Genomic DNA, 12,208 nt, shown 5'->3' on the forward strand with positions numbered 1-12,208 from the left:
GGAGCAGCAAATTCCCTCCCGAGGCTCATCCCAGGCTCCCCACACATCCTGTTGCAGGGAGGGAGGTTTCCTGGGAATGGCAAGCAGGAGCCGGTCCCACCGAGCTCTCCCCTACCCCCCTGCAGCTCTGGGGGGTCATCCCTCCTGGAAAAGGTCGGGCTGTGGTGCGGGGATGCTCCACCACAGCCCCCAGGAGCCCCCCGCGCCTCCAGCATCGCCGGGAGCGGAGCCGGCGGATCCCGGAGCTCCGAGATCCCTCCTGCCTTCGGTTCCAGGAGCAGCCGGAGGGGCCGCGGAGCCCCCCGAGCTGAGCCCCGGGGCAAGATCGACCTCGCTGGGGCGGGGTAACCGTGGAAGTGCCGGGCTGGGAAGCGTCGGGAGGAGGGAGAGAGGTGCAGGGAGAGGAAATATCCCTGAATTTCGGATCATTACACCGGGAATGATCCCATTTGCCTCTTCCCCCTCCCCTGCTGTCAGGGAGCCAGCCCAGCCCACTGCAGCTCCCCCCCTGCTCCGCCGCAGCCGCACGCGTCGCTTATTCCAAGCCCAGCACAGGCGGGAAAACATCTCTCCCAGTTGGGCTCCGAGCAGCCAAATCCTCCCCAGCAGCCGAATCCTCCCCAGTTCCACCCGTGGAAGCAGCGGATGACGCAGCCCGTTCCCGTGACGCTCCAGAGCCGGAGCCCTGCAAAGCCACCCCGGCACCGGCACATTCCAAGGCACAGGATCCCGGCTCCCGGCGCGGCGCAGCTTCCCCAGGGATGAATCCCCTCTGTCCCCATCCCCGGCCGCACCAGAAAGTGGGATCTTCCCAAAAACCCCTCTGGAGCGGCCATGCCGTGCCAGGCTCTCCCAGAGCTCCCAAGCTCCAGGAACACGCAGGAAAAATTGTCCATCATTCCAAAAATCAGCCAAAGTCTTCCCTGCTCCTCCGGGAATGTTTTCCCCGGTCCAACGCATCCCTTGGCTTTTCCCAGGTCTGAGCTCTCGCAGGGCTGGCACTGAGAGAGCTGCTACTGGTAACCCCAAAAGGAGCATTCCTGGAAGCATCCCAGGAAGCATCCTGGCACCTCGGAGGGGAACAGACACAGGTGGATGCACGGGAAAACTGCCAGGAAACCCCCGGCTGCTGCTTTCCAGGTCTGCCAGAGCTGGTTCCGGGCTCGTGGCACTGCGGATGAGCGGCATTCCCAGTTGGAAACAGCCTTCCCGAGAGGGAAGGGACAGGGATGGGAAATGGGGATGTGACACAAGGATGGGGCGTGGGATGGAACACAGGGATGGGGATGGGGCATGGGGATGGCACATGGGGATGGGGCACAGGGGTAAGGACACAGGGATCGACACAGGAATGGGGCACAGGGAGGAGACACAGGAATGGGGCACAGAGATGGGATACAGGAATGGGACACAGGGATGGGACACAGGGATGGGACACAGGAATGGAGCACAGGGAGAGGACACAGGGATGGGACACAGGGAGGAGACAGGGAGAGGACACAGGAACGGGGCACAGGGATGGGACACAGGGATGGGACACAGGGATGGGACACAGGGAGGAGACAGGGAGAGGACACAGGAATGGGGCACAGGGATGGGACACAGGGATGGGACACAGGGATGGGACAAAGGGATGGGACACAGGGATGGGACACAGAGATGGGACACAGGGATGGGACAAAGGGATGGGACACAGGGATGGGACACAGAGATGGGACACAGGGATGGGACAAAGGGATGGGACACAGGGATGGGACACAGGGATGGGACACAGAGATGGGACACAGGGATGGGACACAGAGCAGCTCACAGGGACAGGGCAGCATCACTTCCATGCACAGGGGCCATTTATCCCGGAGCTCTCCAGTGCTGGCTCCCTCCACACGAGCCATTAATCCCCCAGTTAATTAGGGAAGAGCCCCGATCCATCTCCTGCACCACAGCAATTACCGGAGCCGCTGCCCGGCGCAGAGCGATCGATGTGGGCAGGATCCGGCCCTTCCCGCCACGCTCCACAGATTTATTCCACAAATCCATAGCAGCCCAGCGCCAGCGGGCGCTGCGGGGGGGCCGCGGCCTCCGGTTCATCCCGCGCCACCGGGCAAATTCCAGAGCACTGGGAAGGACGTGGTGGAGCGAGGAGAGGCTCCGGCACGAGAGCCACAAACCCCAAATCTGCTCTTTGGGTGCCATGAAAATCCCAGCCTGGAAACCTCCCTGTGCTTGGATGAAAGGACGAGAGGGAAAATGTATCACACTCCATCTCCTCCAAAGGACAGGGAATACAGAGGTGGTTCCCCACATCCCAGCTCTTCTCCCAGCACAAACAGAAGGAGAAGGGGACACTGCAGCCACAACAGGGATATAACTCCTCATCCTCCCCTTGGTGCTTCCTCCAGAGGGAATTATTTCGGGAAACAATGGCAGGGGATTATTTCTACTGCAGACCCAGGGGATACCATCAGTTCCCTGGAATGGGGCAGGAACCCAGGGCAGGCAAATCCCCCAGGAATCTCAGGGCTTCCCAGAACAGCCAGGGCAGGCTGGGCTCCCCAGAATCCCAGGACTCCCTGGAATCCCAGAGCTCCCTGGAATCCCAGGACTCCCCAGAGTCTCAGGACTCCCCAGGTGACCCTCCAAAGGCCCCAAGTGCTGGAGCTGTGCCATAGGCAGAGCTCCCAGGGATCCCAGGCCCACCCACTGGATCTCCCTGCCAGCAGCCAGTGCTCTGGCATTGGCAGCTCCCTGCCAGGGAGGGATTGGGGTGGGAAAAGCGGGATTCTGCCCCAGGATTAGTGCTGGCAGGGAGCCGAGAGAAGGCGAGGCTGAAGGACCCCTGGGCTCGGTGCTGCTGTTCTGGGGGGTCACTGGCCCCCCAGCAGCCACTCTGGGGACAGGGACAGTGACAGAGCTGGGGACAGCAAATCCTGTTCCAACACAGCACAGGGACGGTGGACAGAGGAAAACTGGCACCAGTAACGCTGGGACGGCTCAGACTGGAAGCACACCAAGGTGCCAGGACCCTCCAGAACCACCTGAAATTCCATTCCAGACTCCAGTGCTCCCACCACAAATCCCGTCAACAGCCCCACACCCTCTTTCAACTCCGAGAAGCGCCGGATTTCCCACAGAAAAGGTCTCACAAGCTGCTATTTTCCCCCTCCTGCATTTTTTCGGAAAGCCCAGGCGGGGCTCCGAGCTGGAAAGATGCAATTAGGCACCGAAGGAGCCCTGGCCGAGCAGCAGCGAGGCCTCGCCATGGAGGGAATTGATTTTATTTGACCATTTTACGAGCACTGGGAAATTGCATCCGGAGCGTGCGCTCCGGTAGTTAATCCATGCCTCATTCCCTGAACTGAGCTAAACCAGCCCGGAAAAATAGGCCGGGGAAACAAAGGGAGAAGCAACGAGGCATTCCTGGGAAAGGGGGATGGCAACCCTTCAAAGGGTGCTCCAGATCTGGGTGCACCCCGGAATTCCCTGTGAAGAGCCCCGGGGTTGTCCACACGGATTCCCACAAAACCAGCAGCACCAGCACTGGCGGGTCCTGGACCCTTGAGAGGACCCCTGGAGTCACCACCAGCCTCGGCCCCTTTCTTATCCCCTCGTCCCCTCTCTTGTCCCCTCATCCCCTCCCTCATCCCCTCCCTCCGTACCTTCTTCCCGATGAGCTTCTTGCGCAGGAATTCCCGGGCCTCGAACATGTAGGGAATGTCATAGAGGGGCCTCAGCTTCCGGTTCTTGTCCTGAGGGGGGTAGAGAGGGGGGAGATCAGAGGAGCCCCCCTGAAGGCCCCTGTGATCAGCATCACTCCCCCCACCCTGTCCCAGAGGTGCCCACCCGCTCCCACACCCCGGGTTGGGCTCCCCAGTTCCCGAGGGGGATCCTGGGATAACCCAAATGTCCCCAGGAGGATGTGCCAGCAGCCTGGTGGTGCCAGGTCGGGCTGCTCCAAGTGGCAGCTCCATAAGGAGAAGGGATGATGGGGAATTTGGGGTGGGGGTGGCCAGGGGGGATAAACCCCCAGCCCCTGCTCAGGGGTGTCTGATGGAGATCAAATCCCTGCAAAGGTTGAGAAAAAAGGGGAGTTTTCCAACAGAAATGGCAGCAGGAATTCAACTCAACGTAGCTCAACACAACCCCATGTGACCCACAGTGACACAACACGACCCAACATGACCCAACCCAACCCAACTCAACCCACCCTAAATCAACCCAAACCAACTCAACCCAACTTAACCTAACACAACCCACTCCAACACAAACCAACCCAACCCAACCCGATCCAAGGTGACCCAACTCGATCCAAGGTGACCCAACCCAACCCTGGGAGCTCCCCAGCCCATGCCGGGGAAGGATGGCCCTTGGCACGGTGCCCTGGGCATGGCCACCCATAGATGCCCCCAAGCTGGGGAGGAAAACATGGAAAAGAGGGAGAACAGGCAAAAGCAGCCGGAAACGGAGGAGTGGAGTCTGATGGGAGAGGGAGTGAGTGGATAAAGACGCCGGCACTCGGCTCCTCCCTAATGAATGAGGCTTTGATAGAGTTTATTGTCCTTGACGCCGTTCATTCCCAGGCTGCTCCCTGGAGACGTTCCCTCCTCCGCCCGCATCCCCACGGCCCTGCCAGCGCCAGCGATGGAACGGGATGGATCCCACGAGGGGATCCCCAGGGACCTACACCCAGCGCCCACCCCATCCCAGAGGAGGCTCCTGCACTGTGCAAGGGCTGAAAGCCCTCCACAGGCAGGCCCCGATGCTGGCAGGATGTGGGACCGGCAGAGACGGGATTTCCCCTGGAAGCGGGAGCTTTTACACTCGCCGGGGCCACCCGTGGCACAGAAAAGCTTCCTGGCACCCAACGAGCCGGGCTGGACGCGCCGGCACAGAGCTGCGGTGGGCAGCCAGGCTGCAGGGCCAGCTGTGCCGGCAGGGACAGAGCTTCTCCCTGGCCCCGAGTAAGATCAAGCCCCGGCTGGGCACACGAGGATGGCACGGCTGGTGGGTGGCCAGCAGGAAGCTCTGGCGCGGCTCGGGAAGGCCGGCACTGGCACTGGCACTGCCGCTCCCCGGCGAGGCGCTCGGGGACGGAGGCGACTCCGTTATTCAGGCAGTGCCAGCACAATTCCCGGCCCCGTGCCAGGGCTGGAGCCGAGCCACGTGATAAATCCTGCAGTGCCGGGGGGTCCCAGCGGGGTTGCCGGGGGGGCTTCCCGCTCCTCCCGCAGCATCTCCCCCTGGACCGGGGGTATCCCCCCAGGGTGTCCCCCGGGGCTGTGCTGCTGCCACACGGAGCCACCCTGGTTCCAGGGGATCCGGGGCAGCGGGATGAGTGACTCCTCATTGCACAGCCCAGCGCCGCGCCACGGAACCTGCTGCTGTCATTCCATGGAAAAATCACTGTGCGGAGATGGAGGATTAAGCCAAGGGGATGAGACACGGGATGGGCTCAGCCCTGTCACGTTGGGCACGCGGGTGCTCCCCACTTCGGCACCCCCTGACCCCCCCCAGCTCCCAAAGCACATCCCAGGTGTTGCTCCAGCCCCTGGAGCGGCAGGAGCTCAGCTGGGCTGGCAGAGATGAGCAGAGGAGTTGCCCCAGCATCCTCAATCTCCACCGGCCTCCACTCTGCCCCTTCCCAGGGCAGCACAACACCAACCCCCCTCCCCGGACTGCCAGCCCCCCTCCCCGGACTGCCAGTTCCTGCCCTCGGGCTCCCGGAGCATCCCTGGTCCCTGAACTCAGGGTGACTCCTGGGCCCCTCCCTCCACTGGCCACGCTGGGATCTGCCAGGATCTGGGTGCCGAGACACTCCCACCCTCGCCAAGGTCACGGCGAAGCTCCGCGACACCGAGCGCTGCCCTGAGAGGCAAAGCCCTGTGCAAACACTAATTAATCCTCACTAACGAACTCCAAATTTATGGCTTATTTAAGTGTCTGTCTGGCACGGGCTGTTAAATCCCTAATCCCATCCCGCCGGAGCGCGGGAAGGGGGATGGCAAAGCCCTGGGTGGCCTCGGCACCACCCGGCAGTGCCGGGGGCTGCGGTGCCAGAGGTGCAGTCCTGGAGGAGCCATGGGGGGGGGCTGAGCCCTCACCAAAACTGCACTGGAGTATCTCATGGGTGTGCAGCCCAACCCAAAAATGGGACCACCCCAAAATAGGGACCACCAGCACAGGCACCCCAGCACCAGTGCCATTCCTGTGCCACGCTGGGATCCACGGTCCCATCGTGCCAGTCCTGGATGTGCTGCAGGGGCAGGATCTGAGTCCTCACCAAAGCTGCCTCGGAGCCTCTTATGGGTCTGCAGCCAGATGGAACTGCACCGAAAGGAGATCACCCCAAAAACAGGACCACCCCAAAACAGGGACCACCGGCCCACACAACACAACGCCACCCCCGTGCCGTGCCAGGATCCAAGGTCACACCAGCCCCGGGTGTGCCATGGTGGCAGCGCTGAACCCTCACACCCTGCTGCTGCTGCTGCTGCTGCTGCTGCAAAATGCCAAGCCTTGGGGAATTCTCAGCACAAGCCCAGGCCGTGCCAGCAGCGGATAATGGGAACGTTTAAGTGCCCGATCCGTCTCTCCCCGCCCCGCCCCGTCAGCCCCGTTCAATCCCGCTCCGGTGGCCCATAAAACCATATTTCACAGCGCGGGGGGAGCGCTGGCTGATGGCTCTGGGAAGCCGTTCAAGAACTCGGACACACGGTGGAGGTTCTGCAAACAAACGTTGGGAATCAATGGAACAGCGGGATGTTAACGAAATTCCACGACCGGCAAACACCGGCAATTACCGGCACGGAGAAAGATTTCACTGGGTTTAAACCATTTTTCAAGGCAAGAGCTCGACTGAAGCAACAGCCCTCTGAGCCACCCTGGAAGCTGTGGCTGCCCCAAACCTGGAATATTCAAGGAGAGGTTGGACGGGGCTTGGAGCGACCTGGGATAGTGGGAGGTGTCCCTGTCCATGGTAGGGGGTGGGACTGGAGGGTTCTGAAGGTCCCTTCCAGGCCAATCCAACCCATTCTGGGATTCCAAGACTCAATGAAATGCCGGTCGTGGCTCTCCCCAGCTCCTGGAGAGAGTCATCAGCCATTCAAAAATTAATTAAAACCAAGGATCTCATTTAATTAAAGGTGTGCAGTGAGGAAGTTGTTCCATTAGTGAGAAAGTCAATGCGCGGAGCTTCATCTTCAGAGAGCTGCTGCAGGAGGGGGGAACCCGCTCACCTCCCTCCCCGAGCACGGAGACAGGGATTTCAATCCCAAATTTGATGGGAACGTGTGGTTTTCTCACAGGCTGGGGAACCCGGGGCAAGAAATCAGCTTTTTGGTTAAAACGAAGGCCGGAACGTCTCAAAAGGGGGACGGCGAGTGGCGGGTGCCGGCAGCCCCCCCGAAACTCCCTCCTGCTAAAACAACCCCCACGTGGCTCTGAACACCCGACAGGGCGAGAGAATTCCGGCTCTCCCATCAAATTAACATCCTTACCCCGGGCGGGGCCTCATTAAGGTCCATTTCCAGGGAAGCAGCAGCTGTGCCGGATGGATCCCACGGGGGATGGAACACGCAGTGCTCCATCCGGGGGTCCTGCTCCCACCCCAGCCCCTTCCCGCAGGGTGAGGATGGACACAGGCATGTCTGGAGCAGCTGGAAACGCTCCGAGACCGGGGATGGCAAAGGAGCTCCATGTTCAGGGGCTCCCCGAGGACTCAGCAGTCCCTGAGGGACCCCGGGAGGGGGGACCTGCCCCAGTCAGGGGCTGTTTGGGGATTCAGCAGCCCCCAAGGGACCCCAGAGTGGGGGGACCTGCCCCGTTCAGCTCGTGCTGGGGCAGAGCCAGGTGCTGGGGGAAGGATCCCATCCAGAACAAGCAGGACTCCCAGGAATCCTCGGGGTCCCAGGCTCCTGCTCCCAGGAGCGTGAAGGCAGAGGGGGGAAGGGGAGACGGGTCATTTGTGGTGCCATCCCACGGTTCATCCTTGGCTGAACTTGCCATGCTTGGACTGCCAGGCAATGTGCCGGGTGGGAAATCCATCCTGGGGATCCATCCCGGAGGCCGGTGAGGCGGTGACAGGGAACAGGCAGCCGGTGGAACATCCCCCCAGTCCTGGAGCACTCGTGGGTTCACAGAGCAGGGGGGGACAGCCCGACCCCCCAGGGATGAGCCGGAGCTCCCAGCTCCCCGGGCACAGGATTTTGGGGGTTCTTCCAAGAATCCCAGATGCCAACAGTCGTCAGGAGACCCCATAGGAGCCAAGGGGACCCAGAGCCTGGCAGCACCGTGGGATGGTAGGTGGGGAGAGCCCCCCCTCCCTGCCAGCGCAATTAGGGAAGCTCATTATTTGTAAAGCAATTAGCAGAGCTAATCAACTCCCAGCGACACGGCGGAATGAGCAGAGAGGAGAGGGGGAGATGCCAGATGCCACCGCCAGCGCCGGGAGCGGGGCCGGCACCGGGGACGGGGACAGAGCAGCCCCCGAAGGACACCAGGGCGGGGGACCTGCCCCAATCAGGGGCTGTTTGGGGACTCAGCAACCCCTGAGGGACACCAGGGTGGGGGACCTGCCCCAATCAGGGGCTGTCTGGGAACAGAGCAGCCCCCGAGGGACAGCAGGGTGGGGGACCTGCCCCAATCAGGGACTGCACAGCTCATGCTGGGGCAGAGCCAAGTGCTGGGGGAAGGATCCGATCCAGAGCAAGAGGGGCTCCCAGGAATCCTTGGAGTCTCAGGCTCCTGCTCCCAGGAGCGTGAAGCCAAAGGAGGGAACGTGAGATGGTTCATTAGTGGTGTCACCCCACGGTTCATCCTCGGCTGAACCCGCCACGCTCGGCTCGCCAGGGAACGCGCCGGGTGGGAAACGCGCCCCGGAGATCCATCCCGGGGGCCGGCGAGGCGGTGACGGGGAACAGCAGCCGGTGGAACACGCACACCACGAGCAGCAGCAGCGTTCGGGGACCGGCTTTTCCACATCAAAGCCCGCGGAGCGCAGGGGAGCTCAGAGCAGGGGAGCTCAGAGCAGGGGAGCTCAGAGCAGGCCCCGGCACTTGCGTGGGCGGAGATGCTCCAACAGCTCCTTCCCGGGCTCCCGGGAGCCGGCGGAGCTGCTGCGAGCACGGGGACGACACCAGGAGCAGCGACAGCTACGGGAAGTGACAGCCCCGAGACTGCGGGGACGTGCCGCCGGGATGGGGGCGAGGGGCTCCCGGTGACACCCACGGCGGCTCCGGGGGCCCTGAGCAGGGGCTGGTTCTGGAAGTGAAGCGTGAAGTGGGCATGAAGCTTCTGCAGCCTCTCCTGCTCTCCAGCCTCTCCTGCTCTCCAGCCTCTCCTGCTCCCAATCCCTCCGTGTGATCACAGCTGGCACTCAACCCCACGTCCCCACGTCCCCACGTCCCTGAGCCACTCGAGGGACAAGTGCTGGGTGTCCATGGCAGCACTGGAGGGTTTTCAGTGGCACCGAGGGGCAGAGAGCACGGCCAGAGACAACAGTCGAGTGCCAAGGGTTGGATGGGGACCTTAAAGCCCCTCCAGTGCCACCCCTGCCATGGGCAGGGACACCTTCCACCATCCAAGGTGGCTCCAAGCCCCGTCCAACCTGGTCTTGGACACTTCCAGGGATCCAGGGGCAGCCACAGATGCTCTGGGCCTTCATTATCAAACCAGACTCTGCCAGAGCCTTTCATTGGAGGCTGTTGATTTTAACACAATTTCCATTGTTTCCAAGCATATGGAATCTCACCCTGGCCCTACACAGCACTGGCACTGTGACCCCTGGGCAGGGGGACCCAGAGGTGCCCCCAGCCCCAGAACCCACTGGCACTGCAGGAACAGCACCGTTCCCTCAGGATTGGGGACCGTCCCTGGGGCACTGACTCCAGACCGACCTTCCTCATTCCGACCTTCCTCCCTTCCAAACACAACCACGGCAGCTGCTCCGAGTCCTTCCCGCTCTGCCACAGCTCTGCTCCTGCCTCTCCTGCATTGCTCCCTGGCAGTGCAGGGGCTCGGCACACCCGGAGCCAGCTCGGCAAGGCTGGGCACAGCCAGAGCCAGCTCGGCGAGGCCGGGCACACCCGGAGCCAGCTCGGCGAGGCCGGGCACAGCCAGAGCCAGCTCGGCGAGGCCGGGCACAGCCAGAGCCAGCTCGGCGAGGCCGGGCACAGCCAGAGCCAGCTCGGCGAGGCCGGGCACAGCCAGAGCCAGCTCGGCAAGGCCGGGCACAGCCGGAGCCAGCTCGGCAAGGCCGGGCACAGCCAGAGTCAGCTCGGCAAGGCCGGGCACAGCCAGAGCCAGCTCGGCGAGGCCGGGCACAGCCGGAGCCAGCTCGGCAAGGCCGGGCACAGCCAGAGCCAGCTCAGCAAGGCCGGGCACAGCCGGAGCCAGCTCGGCAAGGCCGGGCACAGCCGGGCTTCGGGCCCAGCCCAGCCCCAGCGGCCGGCACATGGCAACAAAGGCTCTGCTCCATCACCACCCTCAACGTCCTCGCCGTGGAACCACGTTCAGCACGGAGTGAGCTCTCCTCAGCCTCCATCCCCTTCCCCAGAGCAGCCCCGAGAGCAGCCGGCAGGGAAGGCTGTTCCAGCCCAGCCGGCAGGGAAGGCTGTTCCAGCCCAGCCGCTGTCTTTTCCTGTCTCATCCCGTGTCCATCCCCCGCCTCCCTCATCGGAGCGGACGCAGCCCAGCCCCGCTATTGGTGCTGCCGCCGGCGCTGCCGCTCCCGTCTCCTCCCCAGGGCAGCGGGAACGGCTCCCGAGCCTCCGGTGACCATCAATCTCCATCGAGCCCGAAGGCACCGATTAATCACGGAGAGAACAGACCTAATTCAAACCTTCTGCCACGTGCTGCCGGCCCTGCTCCCTCTGCCAGCCCCTCTCCACGGGGGAGAGCGGCAGGACCCGGAGCTGTGAGGATGGGGGACACCCTGCAACAGGGTTCAGGGTGTCCAGGACATTCCCAGCCATGAGGAACAGCAGGAACTGCAGCTGTGGGGATGGGAGACACCCTGCAACAGGCTCAGGGTGTCCGGGATGCTCCATCCCATGAGGAATGAGCAGAGGAGAGGCAGTACCCTAAAGGGGGGGGCATCCCCCAAAAATGGGGTCCCACCGAGTCATAGGCATCTCCAAGGGATCCTTATCCTGGATTACCAGGATCCCAAAGAAGGAAAGGAAAGGTTTTCCTCCTCTCTGGATGCACCAGCAGCTGTAGGAGCTGGGAGCCCCTTGCCTGGAGCAGAAATTGGGCGGATTTCATCCCAAATCCTCCCTCCAGGAATCCACCCCTGCCATGGGGGAGGCACCAGGGGTGCGGCTGCAGAGCAGTGGGACTCGCAGGGACACAGGAGCCTCACAGATGCCGGTGGCAGCAGGGGCAGATCCCAGCCCAGCCCCGTGGCACAGGACAACGCCGTGCCGGGCACGGTCACCTTGAGGCTCCTCTCGCCTGAGGGAGCAGCAGATGAAGCAGGAGACAGCATTTTCCGCAGGAATTCCACGGCTGCACTGGCACTTCCCACTCAGCACGTGCTGCAGCGGGGCCCCAGCCCCAGCCCTCCAGCTTTTGCACATCCCAGAGGATACAGGCAGGATGTGCCGACGGGGAAGGAGCACATCCCACCAGGAGCTCAGCAGCCAGTGCTGCAGCATCCCAGGGAACACAGTGTGTGGAACATCAGGTGACTCCCACCTGCAGCAGGAAAGCATCCCTGCTCCCTCTTTGGGATCCAAACCGAGCCAAGACCAAACCCACTGGAACTGGAACTGCAAGAGGAGCACCTGCACCCCTGACCCAGCCATTCCCAGCGCCTCCAGCTCCTCAAAAACGGCTACAAAAGCCCATTTTGGTTGTGGCCCAGAATTCTCGGAAGGCTCCACGTGAGGAATCCTCTCCTCACCCCCAAGGACGGGGTTTCACGGAGCGGGAACCCCCCGTGCCCAGGCGGAGGCAGCTCCGTGCCCTCCCCGCCCTCGGCGTGTGGCTGCTCCCGAGCCCATTAGGCAGCTTAAATTAATAAAGTTGTTTGTCTTGTCAGCATGTGCTTCACTCGGAACGAGCATCCTCTGGGGAGCCGCTTCCCGCGGCACAGGATGAGCCGGATCCTGCCCGGGATGAGCTGGATCCTGCTCAGGATGGGCCAGATCCTGCCTGGGATGAGCTGGATCCTGCCCGGGATGAGCTGGATCCTGCTCAGGATGGGCCAGAT

The 12,208-nt window shown here is 62.7% G+C and overlaps 1 protein-coding gene across 1 annotated transcript in view; it reads right to left on the reverse strand.

Annotated features, from left to right (window-relative positions):
* The window catches only part of SND1 (staphylococcal nuclease and tudor domain containing 1), an 83,437-nt gene that overhangs the window by 37,369 nt on the left and 33,860 nt on the right, over window positions 1-12,208 (reverse strand). The window contains exon 11 of the mRNA XM_039389499.1: window positions 3,657-3,746. Within this exon, the coding sequence (XP_039245433.1) occupies window positions 3,657-3,746 (90 nt within the window). The remainder of the gene's footprint in view (window positions 1-3,656; window positions 3,747-12,208) is intronic.

Source organism: Pipra filicauda, unplaced genomic scaffold (genome assembly GCF_003945595.2).
Source record: "Pipra filicauda isolate LSUMZ 115617 unplaced genomic scaffold, ASM394559v2 scaffold731_size164108_pilon, whole genome shotgun sequence".
In the NCBI taxonomy this organism is placed as follows: domain Eukaryota; kingdom Metazoa; phylum Chordata; class Aves; order Passeriformes; family Pipridae; genus Pipra; species Pipra filicauda.